Source organism: Ascochyta rabiei, chromosome 9, assembly GCF_004011695.2.
Source record: "Ascochyta rabiei chromosome 9, complete sequence".
NCBI classification, from domain to species: domain Eukaryota; kingdom Fungi; phylum Ascomycota; class Dothideomycetes; order Pleosporales; family Didymellaceae; genus Ascochyta; species Ascochyta rabiei.
Genome location: NC_082413.1, coordinates 1,887,785 through 1,906,263, shown reverse-complemented (window position 1 = coordinate 1,906,263; position 18,479 = coordinate 1,887,785). Strand labels below are relative to the sequence as shown.

The 18,479-nt window shown below is 45.4% G+C and overlaps 6 protein-coding genes across 7 annotated transcripts, besides 21 other annotated features; 4 read left to right on the top strand and 2 right to left on the bottom strand.

Moving 5' to 3' along the window:
- Positions 1–132: 132 nt before the first annotated feature.
- Positions 133–194: a mobile genetic element.
- Positions 195–622: 428 nt separating this feature from the next.
- Positions 623–2,659, top strand: EKO05_0006135 (uncharacterized protein; the record flags this gene model as incomplete). Its single annotated transcript, XM_038939792.2, has 8 exons — positions 623–761; positions 814–853; positions 907–1,002; positions 1,063–1,867; positions 1,924–1,978; positions 2,036–2,093; positions 2,150–2,327; positions 2,420–2,659. 8 exons carry the CDS (start codon positions 623–625, stop codon positions 2,657–2,659), a joined length of 1,611 nt encoding a protein of 536 aa, XP_038799141.2.
- An 87-nt stretch (positions 2,660–2,746) lies between these two features.
- Positions 2,747–2,932: a mobile genetic element.
- Positions 2,933–2,965: 33 nt separating this feature from the next.
- Positions 2,966–3,023: a mobile genetic element.
- Positions 3,020–3,274: a dispersed repeat.
- Positions 3,249–3,395: a mobile genetic element.
- A 31-nt stretch (positions 3,396–3,426) lies between these two features.
- Positions 3,427–4,067: a mobile genetic element.
- Positions 4,068–4,183: 116 nt separating this feature from the next.
- Positions 4,184–4,776: a mobile genetic element.
- A 1-nt stretch (position 4,777) lies between these two features.
- Positions 4,778–4,822: a mobile genetic element.
- On the bottom strand, positions 4,781–4,960 carry EKO05_0006134 (uncharacterized protein; the record flags this gene model as incomplete). The annotated part of the gene is made up of 1 exon (XM_059636741.1): positions 4,781–4,960. The coding sequence occupies one exon, from the start codon at positions 4,958–4,960 to the stop codon at positions 4,781–4,783; it is 180 nt and encodes a 59-aa protein (XP_059492724.1).
- Positions 4,823–4,885: a tandem repeat.
- Positions 4,961–5,031: 71 nt separating the features above from the next.
- Positions 5,032–5,743: a mobile genetic element.
- A 6-nt stretch (positions 5,744–5,749) lies between these two features.
- Positions 5,750–5,888: a dispersed repeat.
- Positions 5,889–5,911: 23 nt separating this feature from the next.
- Positions 5,912–6,818: a mobile genetic element.
- Positions 6,797–6,820: a tandem repeat.
- A 1,107-nt stretch (positions 6,821–7,927) lies between these two features.
- EKO05_0006133 (Cytochrome P450 monooxygenase sol6) lies at positions 7,928–9,791 on the bottom strand (the record flags this gene model as incomplete). 2 transcript variants are annotated; one of them, XM_059636740.1, is made up of 7 exons in its annotated part: positions 7,928–7,973; positions 8,029–8,133; positions 8,196–8,356; positions 8,410–8,520; positions 8,581–8,952; positions 9,007–9,539; positions 9,590–9,791. In XM_059636740.1, the coding sequence occupies 7 exons, from the start codon at positions 9,789–9,791 to the stop codon at positions 7,928–7,930; spliced, it is 1,530 nt and encodes a 509-aa protein (XP_059492723.1). The 2 variants fall into 2 exon arrangements, with proteins under 2 accessions (XP_059492723.1, XP_059492722.1); XM_059636739.1 differs by having other exon boundaries at positions 7,928–8,356; positions 8,410–8,952.
- Positions 9,792–10,402: 611 nt separating this feature from the next.
- Positions 10,403–12,152, top strand: EKO05_0006132 (Bifunctional solanapyrone synthase; the record flags this gene model as incomplete). Its single annotated transcript, XM_038939726.1, has 5 exons — positions 10,403–10,662; positions 10,715–11,046; positions 11,098–11,250; positions 11,298–11,831; positions 11,884–12,152. 5 exons carry the CDS (start codon positions 10,403–10,405, stop codon positions 12,150–12,152), a joined length of 1,548 nt encoding a protein of 515 aa, XP_038799139.1.
- A 756-nt stretch (positions 12,153–12,908) lies between these two features.
- EKO05_0006131 (6-phosphogluconolactonase sol4) lies at positions 12,909–14,992 on the top strand (the record flags this gene model as incomplete). Its single annotated transcript, XM_059636738.1, has 3 exons — positions 12,909–13,091; positions 13,207–13,829; positions 13,882–14,992. The coding sequence occupies 3 exons, from the start codon at positions 12,909–12,911 to the stop codon at positions 14,990–14,992; spliced, it is 1,917 nt and encodes a 638-aa protein (XP_059492721.1).
- Positions 14,993–15,475: 483 nt separating this feature from the next.
- On the top strand, positions 15,476–16,553 carry EKO05_0006130 (6-phosphogluconolactonase sol3; the record flags this gene model as incomplete). The annotated part of the gene is made up of 3 exons (XM_038939675.1): positions 15,476–15,874; positions 15,926–16,380; positions 16,436–16,553. The coding sequence occupies 3 exons, from the start codon at positions 15,476–15,478 to the stop codon at positions 16,551–16,553; spliced, it is 972 nt and encodes a 323-aa protein (XP_038799137.1).
- A 361-nt stretch (positions 16,554–16,914) lies between these two features.
- Positions 16,915–17,056: a mobile genetic element.
- Positions 17,057–17,440: 384 nt separating this feature from the next.
- Positions 17,441–17,495: a mobile genetic element.
- An 11-nt stretch (positions 17,496–17,506) lies between these two features.
- Positions 17,507–17,510: a direct repeat.
- Positions 17,511–17,674: a long terminal repeat.
- Positions 17,511–18,479: part of a mobile genetic element that runs on past the window's edge.
- Positions 17,522–17,578: a dispersed repeat.
- Positions 17,579–18,479: part of a mobile genetic element that runs on past the window's edge.
- Positions 18,404–18,462: a tandem repeat.

Genomic DNA, 18,479 nt, shown 5'->3' with positions numbered 1-18,479 from the left:
TAGCTCCAACATTTGTATGATGAGACAGCCTGGCACTAGCTTACAACGCGTTTTTCTCAAAGCGACCAAAATGCTAGAAGGACTCTGCCTTCACGAGAAGTCTGTTGAGAATCTTGTTGTGGTGTGAAGGGTCGCGTCAAGTTCAGTAGGGTGGGCCTCTTACTAGTGTGGGCCGCTTACTAGTGGAATACGTTATCTACTCGACTACTATGTAGAATGTCTCGCTCATAAGGTACGTTAATCACATTGACAATGAGTCTGCTGATCAATGCGCTAGAATAATGACCCAGTCAGAACTCACAGCAGGCTTCGGCCTTGTCTTGTCGGAAGATCTTGCACTTCTTGCTCACCTTATCGATTTTGGGTCTGCCTGCATGGATCTCATGAGCGACCCCAATGTCAAAATCTTTCCTCAAAAGAGGGGCAACCTCAGCTCCCCGCGCGGGGTTGCGGCTAGTGGTTACTTGTCACCCGCATTGCGTATTGCCGCTAGCGAGTTGAACATCGACTTTTTTCGAATGTAACGCGGAACACCCGCATCGTCCCTGTTATAATGGAGTGGTCTAGCTTAAGTCACCGATGCAGAACATCTATCAATCTTCCTATATCGCCCTCGAGATATATGCCCACCATGTTCACTTTAGCCTTCAGCATCACCATCTTCTTATTTGTCGTAGTAGTAACAGCTCTTCTGCGCCTCTCTCTTGCTACCAGGCGTGTTCAATCATGCCCCCCAGGTCCATCAGCTCTCCCACTGCTAGGTCACCTTTCCCAGCGTCGCCATTATCGTAGTAGTCAATAACCTTCTCCCAGGAAACCTGCATCAGATCCCAGCCAAGAAAGCTTTCCTCAAGTATGTTCGTGGCCATGTTTCGATGCAAGTACGGTCGTTAATGTTGTGTCTAGATTTTTTGCTTGGTCCCAGAAGTATGGACCAATCATTTCTGTAAAGCTTGGTCCTCAAAATCTAGTAGTCCTGAATTCAGCGGCTACCGTTCGCGAGTAAGTGGCTTCGAAGTTTTTACCAGCCGTCACCATTCGTACTAAGTATGGAATTTGCAGTCTGTTTGACAAACGAGGCGCAATATACTCCAGTCGACCTGCTAATCACATCGGCTCCGAGCTCATTACTCGCGACGACACTCATTTACTTTTGATGCCCTATGGTCCCAATTGGAGGAATCAGAGGAAGATTTACCAGTCTATTCTCAACATCAATGCCGTAGGATCACTGCAAGCGTTGCAGTCGGCCGAGGCAATCCTCACAATGCAGCAGTTAGCGCATGCTCCTCAAAACTACTACGACATCATTCGACGATATTCAACTGCAGTGATTTTATCTTCTGTATTCGGGATTCGTGGACCTGAGTTCAGCCATCCCAACATTCAACACTTGTATAAAGTACAAGATCAATTCACTGCCATCCTTGAGACAGGAGCAACACCACCGGTGGACATATTCCCCTGGCTGAAGAAACTTCCTTCGTTCCTGGCTCCGTGGCGAAATTGGGCTTTAGCAATCCGGCAAGAACAGCGAAGTCTCTATTTTGAGCTTCTTCGAGGGGCGAAAGAGCGTGTTGCAGCGGGTGCCAAACGTAACTGTTTCATGGATAAATTGCTGCAAGAGTCGAAACCCATTAAAAATGGCCTTGACGATGAACACATCGCTTACATCGGAGGTGTACTTATGGAGGGTGGCTCGGACACAACTTCATCAACTCTGTTATCGTTCCTACTTGCCCTTGTTAAGTATCCGAGAGTACTGCGCAAGGCACAAGAGGAGGTTGATCGAGTGTGTGGAGTGCAGAGATCTCCAAGTTTCGAAGACCTGGCAAAGATGCCGTACATCAAGCATTGCATGACAGAGGTTCGCACTTAATGTCCTTGCATATTTAAAATCAACACTGAATCTTGGTATCATAGGTACTACGCTGGCGGCCGGTAGCTGCCGGAGGTATTCCCCATCTCTTAATTCAAGGTTAGACTCTTTTAATTCTACAGTCCATCATCGGACTTCAGAGCTGACATGGTGCAGACGATTCATACGGCGACTATTTCTTTCCCAAAGGTACCATCTTCTTAGCAAACACATGGTATGTTCATGTCCTGCATCACCACCCATTATTACACCAATATAATGATTTTGTAGGGCTATCCACCACGACCCGGACCTATACGATGATCCAGAAGAGTTTAGACCAGAGCGTTACGAAAATCATGACCTGGGATACAAACCAGACATTGATGCCAACGGTTTACGCAAGACGTACGCTTTCGGTGCCGGCCGACGCATCTGCCCGGGGCAACATTTAGCAGAAAACTCGCTCGTAAGTTCTTTTTTGTAGCTAGGTTTGTACTCTTGATTGGCATAGCAAGAACTCGCGATAACGACAAAGGTTTAACAGCTAACTTCTTGCAGGTCATTAACATGAGCAAAATTGTCTGGGCCTTTGAGATAACACCTAAGAAGAATCCGTCGGGACAGTCTCAGCTTCTTGAAGATTTTGATGACTCTATGGCAACTGCGTGGACAGACGGGTTTCTTGTAGCTCCAAAACCTTTCGCACTAGACATTCATGTGCGTTCTGAAAAGCACCGAGAGATAATCGATCAAGAGTGTGCGGAAGCTCAAAATGTGTTTAAGCAGTACAGCGGTTGATGCAGTGGAAGATGGAAAGTGGATTTAGAATGTAACTACTTAATCTATTTACTGCTCAACCTCTTATGTGTTCATCAAAGCACTGCTCACACGACAAAGCAAAATACAGACATAAGACCCTGCACACCGAAAAATCATCGGAATCTACCTTAACTCAGCGAGGATATACTCTCCTAAGCTTCCTAGAGCGTCTAGGTGTCTGGTTGCTGCACGCTGCCTGGTTATTCAACATGTTCTTTTGCAAAAAGAAATTGTATTTGCGAAGCACAGACCACTATCTCATTATACTATCTTAATTAATTAATTTATAAAGTAGTCTCTTAGTAGTATTACAGCTTGTTTTGCCTTGTGCAGCGCTAGTGTAAGGCAGACTTCACAAGCATAAAAGTAGCGATCTGGTGAACTAATAGATTCAAAAGAGGAGTGAACAAAATAGCAGACAGCGAGCTACAAGGGGGCGGAGAGAGAGGCCTACTTATAGTAGTAAGGCCTGTGCTCTCTGCAAGTGAAAGTGAAGGCAAGTGAAGGAAGGTTCTACTAGGTTTGATGGAATCTGCTAGTAGGTTGTGACACATACTAGTAGGTTACCATCTTACCTTAGCAGAAGTCCTAACAGCTAGTTTGTGGTGTTTTAGGCTATAATAGGGTGAGGTTTAGTAGGGGCTTAGCAAAAGTAGGCAACTCACCTGTGTGGGCGACTCGCCCGTGGAGTACGTTAATTACAATATTTTAGTAACTTAATATGTCTCTGCCTCTATAGCTGCCTTATTGTACTTAGCTAGCTATATGTCCTATTATAACGTCCTTCTTATTAGCTTAAGAGCTAAGAAGTATCTGTTGTAGGCTTGTTCTTGTTTAATTTGTTTATTAATTCTAACTGTTAATTGCAGGTTAGTAATCTACTGTAAGAGTAATTTGTCTAGAAGACAACATGTGCGTAGTAAGTGTAGTTACACAGTTAAATAGATAAACGCAACAAATTATTATATACTGCTCTGTTCTTTCTTATACTTATATTAATTACTCTTCTACTATTTAAGAAGTATCTTGTAATATTTAAGGTCTTCCCTAAAAGCCTTCTAACCTCTAGTTAATAGTTTGGTTAGTCTTTTTAGGACTTTAATGCTAGAAGCTAGCGTATAGCCTGTAACAATAGGCACACGTATAGATAGTAGTTTTAGTGTTTCTTAGACACTTAATTTTAAATTTATTGTGTTCTAGATGTTATAGACTATGTATCTAGCCTGTAGTTATATTAACTAGCCTGTGTAGTCTGTATAGTCCCTTAGCGTTTTTATAGAGTTATAGTAGGTTAATTGTGCTATTTTACGTTAGTTGTAGTAGTAAGACTCTTAATTGTTAGATAGTATAATGAATGTGTAATAAGGTAACTTAATAATATTAATTATTGTTGTGTGTTGCTGTTCCCCTGTGTTTAGTGAGATTTAGCTTTTTCGCTAGTGTGCTAAGCCTATTGGTCGCTGCTCGATTGTACAGATCCGACCTTGCTAGAGCTTATTCTATCTAACAGCTACCTTACAGTCTAATAGCCTAGATCTAAATATTCCTATCTAGGCGCTAACTTTAACTGTTCTTTAATAGAGAAATAGAAAATTTTAGTAATATATACTCTGCAATTCTATAAAGAAGCCCTGTCGTACTTATTCTGTTTCTAATATATATCAGACCCCTATTTAAGTTGATTACTAACTACTCGCTATCTAACCTAAACAACCTAGCTATTACAAAATTGTCTACAAGTCTAAAGAAGAACATCTACCTACTAGAAAGGGATATAGCTAGCCTATTTGCAAAACAATCTAGCTGTGTAATACAGTTAAATGCAGTAAAGATTAAACTTATCTACTTTACTGCAAGCTATTAAGCAGAAATTTCTATCCTTACTCTGCTAGACAAGTTTACAATAGCACTGAAAAAGACTATTAAATAGCTAGGAATCTACATTAACAACAGACTCTTGTTTAAAGAGCACGCTGCTATAAGGATTAGCTAGGTAAGGAACGCCTTCTATAGAATGTGTAAACTAGTAAACAGTAGTAAAGGCCTTACACCTTCTGCCCTTAGACAACTATACCTAGCCTGTATTACTAGCATAGTGTTCTAGTATAAGTATCGAAGCATCTCGTTTAGCAGGCACATCAGGAGAGAGAGAGAGAGAGAGAGAGAGAGAGAGAGAGAGAGAGAGAGAGAGAGAGAAAGAGAGAGTAATAGATTAATAGTGAGGTAGGTGGTAAGGTGTCCGTCTATTAGATGGATGGATGCCCCTCTTATACCTGGCATCTGAGGGATTGCCAAGGTTATCCCCCCTGTTCACCAGCATTACCGAGGTAGTTACTCTGTGCACCGGCACAATAGTAGACTATAGCTGCTTGGTCTTTTAGAAGTAATAAGTAGGAATAGCAAAACAACTACAAGGACTACAGAACCTAATACTTAGGAAAATCTTAGGCACCTTTCAAACCTTACCTATAATACTTTAAGAGGTAGAAGCAGTACTAGCCTCTCCTACTATAAGGCTAAACACCTCTATAAGAAAGTACGCCTTTAGAGCTAGAAAGCTACTAAAGAACTACCCTATCTATATTACTACAATAAGGCTAAAGTCTACGCTATAAGATATAGGCCTAGACTCTAGTATAGAGTAAGAAGAGGTTACTCTTACTAGGCTAAAAAAAGAACCTTCTATACAGCTTATGTAAATTACATAGTCTAAAGAAAAGGCTACGCCTAGTATAAGAGAAGAAAAACTAAAAGACTACTACTTCTACCTCTGGAACAAGGCTTTGGCATACCAGGCTGAAATTCTAAGGCTACTAAAAGAAGAAGAGGTAAAAATACACAAAACGCAGATGCTATAAAAAGTAAGAAACAACGTACTAGCTATCTATATAGATGCTTCCTCTATAAAGAAAGGCACAGGAATAGAAGTAGGAGTTACAGTCCTAAACTATAAGTAAGAGGCTAAAGAATTCTATTCTATAAGCTATAACATTAGTAAAGGCTAAATTATATATAATAGAGAACTAGAAGGTATAATAAAAGGCTTTTAAATTGCAGCTACTAATGTCAAGGCCACGGCTCTGCCCACCGTGCCAAGCATGCCTTAAAAAGGTAACAATGCTCACTTTAATAGTGAGACCGCGGCCAGAACAGTACTTATTTGCCATTACCCAGGTTAGAGGTGGACACATCCACATGCCTAAGGTTGAGAGTAAGGCCGAGAGCCTAACAACTAAAGCTACAGTAATATAGGACATCTAAGTATCTGCAGATAACTAGGCAGTAGTCCTAAGACTAAAACCTCCTTTAAACAAGCCTGGACAGGCTTAGCGAATACGCTGCACAAAAGCAGCTAAAACTATTAAAAACAATAGCGCTATGATTAGCCTTAAATAGGCCCTAGGACACTTAGACATTGTAGGAAATAAGAAAGCAGACTCTCTAGTGAAAGAAGCAACTAAAAAGAGGCCTACCTCTAAAACAACAAGCACTTCTATAACTAGAATACAAATTAAAGCTATTATAATAAAAGAGTAGTAACACAAACTAGACACCTACACATCTAATGTAGTTCTAAGAAAAATTAGCACCTATGTAGCAAAATACTAGCTAGAACTAACAAATAACATAAAACTACTAAAAAGCACTAAGAGAGAGGTAGTAAGCGCCTATTACTAACTAAAGTTAGGATATAGCTATAATAAGGCATACCTACACAATATATAGAAGGTTGATAATAATAGATGTATCTACACCTACATATAAATATTATAACACCTTCTACTTAGCTATAAAGAATATAGAGAAGTAAGAAAAATAATGCAAGACAGCCTATAAGGACAAAGGCTAACAATAGCCCTACTACTACACACAAACTAAGGAACTACAGCTACCTTAGCTTTTATTTTAGAGACTAAAGTAGGTACACGTGAGTAGTACCTACAACAAACAATAGACACCTAAAATCCTTTGTTTATTACTAAGAGCATAGGCTCTTAATATAGGACTGTAAACATATATTTACTATCCCTTTATACAAACACACTCCTTATATTACTAGAGTAGCTTAACTGCTCTCGTCTTATATAGTCTTAGACTCACACAGGACGTTAAACTAATCAATCAATCAATTAATCGATCCACCTCAGCACGTTAAACAACGTGGGATCAAATGTGATACGCGAAGATTCTGCCGTTGTACATGCACCCAAATGCCACGCCCAAGGTCTTGTTCCTCTGACAAACCAGACCCAAAATTACAGATCGAAAGATGGGCGAAAGGGTACGGTGCTGCCTCCCTTTCGCATGGAGGCCGGATGGGCTAAGGAGGAGGCTTTAGTCAATTTCTGGAACGCAGAGCCCAGGCTGAAAGTCTATTCAGAGCATTGATCCCATTGCTAGACGAAGCGCGCCGTCTTGGTGCAAAAGGCCTGGCCACTAAGTCTTATCTCCCTCCACTTTGAGGATGATAGTGATCAATGTGTCTGGACTTAATTATCCGCTGCAGTGCGCATGCAGACCAAATTGATTGAGGGTTATCAACAACGAAACATCTGTCTCCCACCAAGCATAACGGAACTGGTCGATTTATTGCGCACGTTTCCCTTGCCGTGCCACCTGCCGGAGTGGCTTCCAGACATGCTGAGGAGCATAGCTGGAGACGACCCATTGACAGTCCTCTATAAAGGTTTCCTTGAGAGTATGCCGCTTGTAGACGGCTTGTACATTACTGAAAGAAGTCTTAATGACTGGCGTGAGGAGTGAAAAGATTTCATCTTTGAAAGTGTGCAGCTTGAGGAGGGCACCGGAACTACTGAGCTACATGCATCTAAGTCAGCGGTGGGAGCTTGGAGGTAGGACGGAGATCTATGAAGGCTGTTTCTGTAATTGTCCTGGGTAGATGCCGGCCTGTAGCTACCATCCAGAACAGCAGCATGAATCTGATAAGACAATTAAATGCAAAGAATTATATATACGCCTAAGTGGTGTTAGCGCGCGATATAGTAGATACACGGACTAAGTGAAGTATTGTAATAATAGTCCGAATACGAGCTAGCCTAAGATAACGAGGAGGAGAACGCAATGTACGACGCCCATCTGGTCAGTGTGCTCCCACGTTATTGATCCCTAAGTCCTAATCCTCGCCGCTTTCACCAATGTTCAGAACTAGCCTATCAAGAAGATTTGGGAGATCGCGTTTGTGTAGCTAGACAAAGATTCCAGACATGTAAACCTTCCAATTGCCTTCTAATCTGCCCTTTTCTCAACCTCTGCGCACAGGTTATCCTTGAACCTAAGCCTCTCTTAGTACCCGTACAGCGAACGCACATTGTAACTTAGATACTTACTTTACTAAGATTAAATCCCGCCATTGCATATTCGCTGGTAGCGTCTTGATATGATACCGGCGAAATAAGTTCGCGAAGAAGACCCAGAGTTCGCACCACGCAAGACTAGTCATCCCGTCAATTAGTAATCTTGCCACAAGCCTGCGATTTGATAGGAGTGTACCCACTCCTTGCCGAGACATTGTCTCGCACCCCTGTTGAAGGTTGCAAGATACTTGTCCAGGTCTCGGGAATTCTTCCTGAGCCATCTGTCAGGGTTGAAGTCGTTTGGGTTATCCCAGATGCTGGGATGGCGATTGAGTAGGTAGGGCGATGTATGGATGCTCGTCTGTTGGTGCGTCAGCGGTGTGGGATGCAAGGCGGGTTGAGGAATCATCTTACTTTCGGAGGCAGGTCCTGACCGTAGAGTTGAAAACCGGAAGATGGGATCAAGCGTGGGAGACGACCAGGTAGAGGGGTACCTAGTCGTAAGATCTCTTTGATGGTAGCTGTCTGTACACACGACGTGGTGAGCTTGACTCGAAGAGCGGAGGTGATGGGTGGGTTACACACTAGATACGGGAGCTGCTTTGCATCTTCGTAGGTGATCTGCTGGTCGACTGAGGGAAAGCGTCCCTGCAGTTCCTGGAATAGGGTTTTGTATACACACATGTTGTTGCAGATTTGATAGAGACCGAAGATCATCGAGTTCGAAGTGGTGTCGTTACCTGCGGTGAGAAGTATCACAGCCTCGTCGTTTAGCTGTTCTAGGCTTGGTACGGTGTGGCCTTTGACGGTGAGGGGATCCATGAGCATGTCTATCACAGCTGATCTGTCGGCATGGGTTGCAATGGCTGATGGCACGTTGACGTCTTTGCGGGCTACGTAGACGTCTGAATGTGTATCGAAAACTTCCAGGTAGCTCTTGGTGATGGCTCGACATTTCTGCACATGTTGTTAGCAATGTGGTCTATGAGTGAGTAGCCGCACCCGCCTCACCCGTTTGAAATCGATAAGAGGATTAGGAATGACCGAGAAGTCGCTCATCGAAGCCATCCAGAGTGCGAGCGTAGCTAACCTGGGGAAGGCAGTTGCGATCCATCCCGTTTCGAAAGCTGCATTCAAGTTCTCGATGAAACTGTTTCTGAAGTCGGGCTCTTCGATGCATCCAATCTCACGCCCGAGAACAATCTTGGAGATGATATCCATGGTAAGTGCTTTGCAAGCGCTGGTGATGCAGATGGTCTTTGCAGACTGTGCACAGAGGTCCACCCTTCTTAGTAGCCGTTCTACCTTACCGAGGATCGCGGGGGCGAGCTCTTGGACTCGGGTGCCAGACAGAGCGGGTGTTAGCACTTTGCGACGAATTCGGCTCTTTGCGGGATCGGTCTCTCCAATCGACGTTCCTGGAAACGAGATGCATCGATAGAAATGAGGATCTTTCGTGAAGCCCGAGCTCACTTTGGTCATCGCCTGATAGACTTCAGGGTCGTCTATGCTGAGATCGTTCACGCCTATCCGTACCACCGGTCCTGAGCTAGTCGTTAGCAATGTGCGGTCTCCAAGCAGGCTTCTAGCTTACCGTATTGCTTGTGTAACCTCTGAATCTCAAATATCATTTGTCCGTTGAGATGATAATTCCAATACCACTCGTACCATGAGTTCGACACTGCGGCTACCCTTGGTCCCCGATATCGTGATAACGGGTGGAAGTGAAGGCGGTAGATGGCCAGTAGAACCCAGTAGGCAACAAAAAGGCCGCAACTCAGCACGAGCCAGCCCATATTGCCAGGGACAAACATAATCTGAATTCAGAGCGACAGTGAAAGCTCGTAAGTGCCATTGAGCTTTGACATGGTAACTTCAGAGCTTCGGTGCAAAGTCCTCGTCGTACCCAACCTTCAGAGCACACCAAGGAACATCTACCGGATGCCCAGTGGTAGAACGCTAGTCTTCGAGCCGAATCTGTAATCTGAGTCAGCCGAACATTCGTTAAAATGTGGCGCCACGCCTGTTGGTGGTAGAGCCGAGAAAAATCGGCCGATCGGTTAAATCCGTAAGGCGCCCTGGGGCGACTTTCTTCAGCTGCGTCATGTCTCTTGGATATCAGATCCTCCCATGGTACTTGGTGAGCATCGTGGAGGGTTTTACGCAGACGTAGCTGTCTCCACTGTGGTTACGCCCGCTGATGGACCCTTAGGCTTGTTTGCTGGTAGTCGTGGCGTTTTAGTTCAAGGCCGAGCCAAGATGGAGGGAAAGAGGATTAGTATATATGTTGACGTGCTTGGAGTTGGATAAAAGAACACACGAGAGCTCATCCAAACAGTTTGTCTAACAATTCATTTAGTTCTCTTTCATTTCTCAGCATTGACTGACATCACGCCAATCTGACAAGATGCGTTTCATTATCTTGAATTTGTTGAGCCTTGGGATTACCCCAACCGTCGTCGGACATTCTGGACCGCATCGCCAAGAAGCTCAGAACTTAAACAAGTTCTTGAAATCGAATGCAATAAACCCTGCAGCAATAAACGGAGAAACCAGACACACTGGAGGAGTACATCTCGCTTGCGCAATTCTGGAAGCATCCAATCAGACTGCAGTCGTGTTTCCTAGTGATGGGGAACTGTATACGCAGATCGATAAGGCACACGCGTGAGTGAATGTCCACATCCGGCATCCGTTCTGGACTGACATCAACTTCCAGTTCAGCAACGGCACCAAAGAACCCAGCGTGCATCTATACACCGAATGATGTTAAAGGTGTTTCTCTAGGCGTCAAGGTCGCCACTTTCGTACAGGCGAAATTTGCCATCCGAAGCGGAGGGCATTCGCCAATGGAGTACTTCGCCAACATTGACGGGGGCGTCCTCATTTCATTGGCTGGCATCAAGACGTTGGAGTATAATGCAGACGCTCAAACCCAGCGCTCCGGATTTGGTAACCTCTGGCAAGATGTCTATCGACACGTGAACGCACAGGGACGGACCGTCGTTGGCGGCCGCACCGGCAGCGTTGGGTTGGCTCTCACCCTTGGAGGTAAGCTGTTGTGCAACCTTCGGATATGACGAACATACTGAATTGCTGCAGGTGGGCTTTCGCACTTATCTAATGCTTATGGTTGGGCTGCACAAAATGTGCTCTCGTATGAAATGGTTCTGGCTGATGGCTCCATCGTCATCGCCAGTGAGGAGGAAAATTCTGATCTGTACTTTGCCGTCAAAGCTGGCGCGAACAATTTTGGTTGGTGTCCTCGTCCGCATCTACAGCATGTTGCTTACAATCAACAGGCATTGTTACGCATATCGTACAGAGGACGTACCCACTCGGTAAGATATGGGGAGGTTCCATGATCTTCCCAGGAAATGCCTCAGCGCAGTTCATGGCTGCCTTGGCGGACTACCAAGCGAAGGGTCAGCTGGACAAGAAGTCTGCCATCTTGCCTTATGTCGGGCTTATCGCGGACGCAGTTGTCGCGCAGTTTTCCTATCTGGAACCTGTGGAGAGGCCCGAAGCGTTCGAAGCTTTTTACGATATTCCAGTTATCCAAGACTTAACGCAGGTTTGGGACACGTTTGCGGCCATGGTGACAGCACCGATTCCCTACAACATGACCAGGTTTACCTATGCCACCACAGACTTGTTGTACGACAAGGAGGCCTATTTGGAGATTGAACAAATATGCCACAAATACATCCCGCGAATGCGAAAGCTCGAAGGTGGAGATATCATGCTTATGCCACAGCCAATCTCAGTATCTATGGTGGAGGAGGCCCGTGCACGCGGATCGGATCCGATGGGCGTTGCGGACCAGCCGCAGCTGTGTACGTAGGAAGCACTCCTCTTGGTATTGCCGACTAACAAGAGTTCTTATAGGGTTCGTGGTTAGCTCAGGATGGAACTTGGCCCAAGATGACGCTGAAGCGGAGAGTATCATGCTGGACGCCCTAGCTGAGGTTGAAGAGTACACCAAGTCTCAGGCCTTGCACCTACCTTTTTACTTCCTTAACGATGCCTTCAGCACGCAGATGCCGCTGCAAAGTTATGGGGCTGTGACTTACAGTAAGCTGCAGGCGGCCAGTAGGAAGTACGACCCGACCCGCGTGTTTCAGGAATTGGTTCCCGGCGGCTTCAAACTAGTCTAGTCTAGGCTATCGGATTCAAGGAAGGGTTAGAACGGTCATTGGATGAGTACCTATAGTAGCGGCACATTTGCGCTTTCTTTTTACTTTACATACACATAGAACGTACAGTGCGCTTCTTTTCAAGCTTCTACAGATTGTAATCGAAGAATATGAGACTTCTGGAATCTTTGCTGGGGGTCGTCCCGTTCCGCAGCCGCTTCCAAAGACGCCAAAATCTCACTGCGTTCACCCTATCAACTACATGCAGTGCCTAGTGACAGGGCGTCGATGCAGATTCTTACTTATGAATAATGCTGAATAACACAGTGTGAAGAGTAAGCGGAGCGGATCAAAGAGGGACATAGATCAGCAGTTCGTTACTGCCTAGGTAGCTTGGACTCTCATACCCGGCAGAGTAAAGTTACACACATCGCCCATTTGTTACTCACGGCGTAGAGCCAGCGTCGCTCAGAAGATTCCATTCGCCATTGCTTTTCATAAGTCCGACCGGACAATGTCAGAAAAGGCACTACGAAAACGTGCCGTACTCTCCTGCATACCTTGCTACTCGAAGAAACAAAAGGTACGCAAGGCGTCGCACGCCCCAACCCCGAAACTGACACCAAAATCTTCTGCTAGTGTAACCGACAATATCCTTGCGACCATTGCACACGAAGACGTCGTCCCGAACTATGTACCTATGTATCGAAACCTCAACCACGGGTTTCTAGAACCACAGACAGTCCTACGCACGAATCAGATTCTTATCGCAATAAAATGTTGCAATTTGACGATCCTACCGCGGGTATGGCAGAACGACGTGCAAGCCCACCCTGGGAAGAGATGGAGAGTGGGGAAGAGAGATCCGAAAGCAGAAACAACCAAGCCCTGCCAACACTGGTCAACGTTTACGGGTACTTTGAAGAAAGCGAATCCAATACATGGGCCCTCCTACGCCAAGTGAGTAAACCCGGGGTGCTGGTCTTCGTTTCTCCTGCCTTGAAATTCTCGCAGCTGTGCCACCCCCCGTTGTGTGTCCACCTGCCTATGTATCCCTGCTGATATATGTGTCAAGTGCGGATTGCACGACAGGAGCAAACCACATGAGTACAACACGATGATGCCGTCCACCCTCATCAACGACGTCCAACAAGAACTAAAGGATCTGCCAGCTCGAGGCATCGTGGACTTCCTGATACAGTACTTCTTCGAAGACATCAATTGGATCAACCAGATCGTCCATCCGCCTCGCCTGCTTGCACAATACGAGGACTGGTGGAAAATGGATACAATAAGCCGGGTCGCAGACCTGGAGTTCGCTGTCTTGATGCTGCGAATCTGCGCATACGCTTCCCACTTCCTACCGTCGCAAAAGTATACTGTAGATACGATCAAGGGTAGACCACTGTCTGATATTCGGAGTAACTGTGACCGGCTCGCTGGACGACTTGAAGGCATCTGCAACGCCGCAGTGCTACGTGGGTCGCTCGTGCGGGTTCAGTACATGGCTTTTACGGCCATGTGTTATGAATGCGACAGCCGCATCAAGTTGTCCTGGGCTACTCTGTGTTGCGCCATCAGAGAAGCTCAGGAGGTAGGACTCCATAGGGAGCCTCCGAAGCGGGGCGACGATGGCATGGACGATCTAGAAAGAGAATTGCGGCGCAGGATGTTCTGCAACCTGTACGTTTGGGACTAGTTAGTTTACGGGAATCCGAATTCTCCCTTCATATGCTAACGATGTCGTTAGTCGCCTTGCAAAAGCCCTTGACCGCGTTCCGTTTCTTGTAGATGCGTACTGCACCGTAAGTCTGCCGCAGATGCATCTGCACCCCACCATCGCCAACCTCCAAGCACCGGACCTGTTCACCGAGAGAGTACTTCAAGCACAACTGGTACGGTTCTGGAAGAAGCTCGAAGCCGGCAATAGCGCCCCTGGGGCTCGGCCGTACGATCCCGTTATTGCTGAAGAACGTTATCAGAGGTTTTGTAATGAGTTCCTTCCAGAACTCCCTGCCCCGTTTGCCTTGGAACCGAACACCGATTGGGACAAGCACATACCCGAACTTCCTCGCCAAAGAGTATTGTTCCATGTCGCTCTCTTCGAGTCAGTCATGCACAACTTCAGGCAACTGCTCCGTTTAGACCAGCATCACCTACGCAGCCTGCCAAATTCCAGGATGGCCCTCGTCACCCAGCACCGGCACACACTGGCCACCGCTGCGATGGGCTTATTCCAAAGCGTCACATCACTGCATGCAATGATGAGCTTCAACCAGACCAAGCTATCGTTGGTTATTTTCTATCATTTTGAGACGGCGGTAGTCTTGAGCCTGTGCATACTACAAGCCTGTGATTCGAATGGCATGCAAGATCTGGAACACATCAATTTCTTCAGCCTGCATAGCCCGCTGTCTCCAAACATGATCGATATCTCCCAAAGCCAGTGCCTGCGAGCTATCAAGGAGGCCCGGCGCCAACTCGAGATGATGTCTCTAGGTAGCGTCATGGCAGAGACGGGAGCGCATCAATTGGGTATACTAGTAGATCATGTCCAGGCAACACTGGCTAGATCAGGCACACAGACACGATCCATGCCATCGACTGAAACTCTAACCTATAACTCAAGCTCTTCAACATCCTATGGGAATGGCCACGCTCACGGGGTCTCATCAGAGCTGCCGTTTACCTTCCAGCGGCAGGAAGGGCCCACGGCGAATGCGTTCCGAACTGACAGCAATGTGTTTGAAGGCTTGATGCTGTGGGATCTGTCCACTGATGCGTTACCTCTCGATCCAAGCTTCTTAGGCTTGGAACAGCTTCATGAAATGAGCGAATTACAACCGAATATGGGCTTGTGATACTTTATTTAGGCGATGGAGTAGAGAGAAGTCTGCATAGAACGGTGAACTACTAAGGGATTATGAACGTGAGCAGACACGGCCGTAGCGTCGCGGTGCAGATGCACGGGAAGAAGCGTGACAGGGCGTGGCAAGCTCATGATTGGGTACCGAGTAGACGGTCCTGTCTTCACCTTCACGCCTGTGTCCGTTAAGGCCGCAAAGCCCGGCTAGGCAGCCGACTCGGCTCGGCTGGCTTTGTTACCTATTCCCTTTAGAATTTCCCAGACCTTGCGATGCCCCTCCACCTCGCGACCTGTCAACGTCAGCTGGGCGCGCCAATTTATCCTTCACTTATCTTCTCGCAGCTTCCCGCTCGTTCGGCCCTACTGTTGCTGGATTGTTCCTGTCCTCCTCCCAAATCTACCACAAACAGCTAGGTGAAGCACATGTGCCCATCTTCTGCATTATACTAGTCCTATTGCCCTGCCCCTCATCGCCAACATGGGTGGTATGCTTGGTTTCTTCCTTCGCCAGCTCACCTTCACGCCGAAGCCGCTCCCCCAAGATGTTCGCCTTGATGGCAAGACTGCCATCGTCACCGGCGCCAATGTCGGCCTTGGTCTAGAAGCTTCCAAGGAAATGGCCAGCCATGGTTTGGCCAGAGTCATTCTTGGGGTGCGTACGGTCTCGAAAGGCGAGGCTGCAAAGCAAGAGATTCTCAAACAGTCTCCGGATTGCGATGTGCAAGTCTGGCCTGTTGATCACGAGTCTTTCGAGAGCATGGTGGCGTTTGGAGAGCGCGCCCAGTCCCTCGATCGCCTCGACATTGTCATCTTGTGCGCTGGTGTCAAGAAGCTTGTCTTCTCCCTCTCCAAGACTGGCCACGAGCAGAACGTTCAGGTTGGTGCTCTGTATACGTCTGACCACGTCATACTGACTGATCCCCTGTAGGTTAATCACCTGGGGACCTCTCTTCTCTCTCTGTTGCTGCTCAAGCCGCTCAAAGACACGGCTGCGAAGACGGGCTCGCCTTCACGCCTCACTGTTGTCGCATCAGAGGTCCACTTCTGGACCCCGTTCGACGAGCGAAAGGCTCCCTCCATTCTCGCTCGCTTGGATGAGAAGGACTCATTCAAGGGCATGGAACGCTACAATACGAGCAAGCTATTGAACATCCTCTGGATGCGCGAGCTTAGCAGCAGGGTTACCGGCAACGTTGTCATTAATGCGGTCAACCCAGGCCTTTGCGCCAGTGCCTTGCACCGTTCTGACCCGACTCCAGGCTTGGCCTATCTCAACAAGATCTTTGCTTGGACACCCGCCCAGGGTGGGCACAATCTGACGTACGCCGCGACTCAGCATGTCGATGAGCCTGGTGCGTACCTGACCGAGCAGCATTTGGCCAAGTAAGCCCCCGACATTGTAGTAGCGGTGTGGAGAGGTCATACTAATACGATGCAGGCCATCTCCTTTCGTGCTTTCGACCGAGGGCAAGACGTCGCAACAGAGGATTTGGGACGAGACTATCGCCTTGTTCAAGGAGAAGGTTCCGAGCGTGGACATTGAGAGCGGCTTGTAGCTTTTAGACAACAGATGGTATGCCTGCTCGTTGGTCGCCTCCGGCTTCCCTGCTCCCGTGCTTGAGTATTGTGTTAGACTGATAGGTAATTGAGCATGACAATTCCCTTTTTTCTATACGGATTTCTGCCATCTAGAACAGGTTTTTCATTGCTGTGCTGTTGGATGTGAAGGGTGCAATGCAGTACGGAGCGATTTCGCTAATGCTTATACAACAGAGCTGCATACTAACAGATTTTTGGTTTTCTTGAATTTAGGGTCTGTCTACTTCACACGAAATATCCAATTCTTGGATCTAATAATCAGATCAATTGGACGATGTGAGGGGTGTCTTGTAAAATTCGATAGGGGTGTCTACTGTCTACTTAACGTACCCCACAGGCGAAAGAATCAACGGGCGAGAGAATCACTCCGTTTTACTAGCGAAAACCAAGAATCTAACACTTAATAACTCTAGATCTAGTAGATAAAATTCTTTAAAATTGCTAGAGAGTATTTTTATATATAAAAAGAGTAATTAACTAGATCTATAGAATTCTATTAGCTATATTAGACATAGCTGTCTAATAACCCTACTTTAAAAAGCTACTATAACTCTATATCTCTAGAACTACTAGAGTTATAGCCTTAGGCTCTTTAGGTATAATAGAAAATATATTTAATAGTATTATATAAGTTTATCTAAGTTTATTAGTAAGCCTAGATAGTAGTTACAGGGGTATTAGTAGAGCTAGAATAGACCTACTTTAAGGCTTAATAACTTACGTAATCTAGAAGTAAGATAAGTGCAACTTTAATACACTTAGCATATAGTATCTATATATCTATTTCTTAAATTCTAGCCTAGTTGCTTATAGTTTCGCTAAGTAATTAAGGAAAAGGCTAATTCTTAGCAAAATTGATTCTCTCGCCCGTTGATTCTTTCGCCTGTGGGGTACGTTACATTATCTAGTTACTAGTTGTTAGATAACCGACCTTGCCGAGCCAAGTTAGGGTTTTAGGGTTAACCTTAGTTAACTTAGGGGCTAGCGGCACACACACATAAAATAAGCCATTAAGACAGATAATTATTAATTAATTACCTTTATTATTATCTTTGCACATTAAGCATATTATCTAACAATTAAGAGTCTTACTAACACTACTAAAATACCCTTTTAATATGTCGCTATTAACTATACATAATTTAATAATAATTCTTATAGATTATATAACCTACACACCTTAGTTATATTAACCGTAGACCTACTGCGCCTCTCTAGACGTATAGGAGAAGATAGACCTAAATTAGACTATCCCTCTAAGGACTAAGCCACAAGTACCTAACGCCCTAGATATTACCAACTATAAGAGGAGGCTAGCCCTTAGTAATAATAAACAAGGAAACCCTTAGCTTCCTAAAATCCTATCTAAACTATCAGCTAACAGCCTAAAGGCATAGAAGGAAGATAATAACTATTAGAAGAGCTGCTTTAAATCCTACAAGATAGCGGATAGAGACTACTATAAGGAACAAGCTAACCTAGACAAGGTAGTAATGTTTATGTAAAGCTTTGTATTACCCTACCTTATAAAGAACTACTGCTAACTAGGTAAATTAATTTAAACATAGCTTATTAGCCTTAAATATATAGTTAGTATTAATACTAAAGAAGAATAATTACGCACACGCTACTAATACCTAGCAGCCCTTAAACTAATAAGATAACCTAGGAGCTAGGATACCTAGCTCCTTAAGTATAATTATGCTGCAACTAACACTAAAATAGAGGGTATTACTGAAATATACAATATATAAGACACTGTCTAAGACTTCTTAGATTTAGTAATAAAGATAGTACTAACCTAGGCAATAATATTCTAGAACTATAATAGATAAGAATAAAATATAACTTATAAAGAAATAATAAAACGCTTCTAAGAGCAT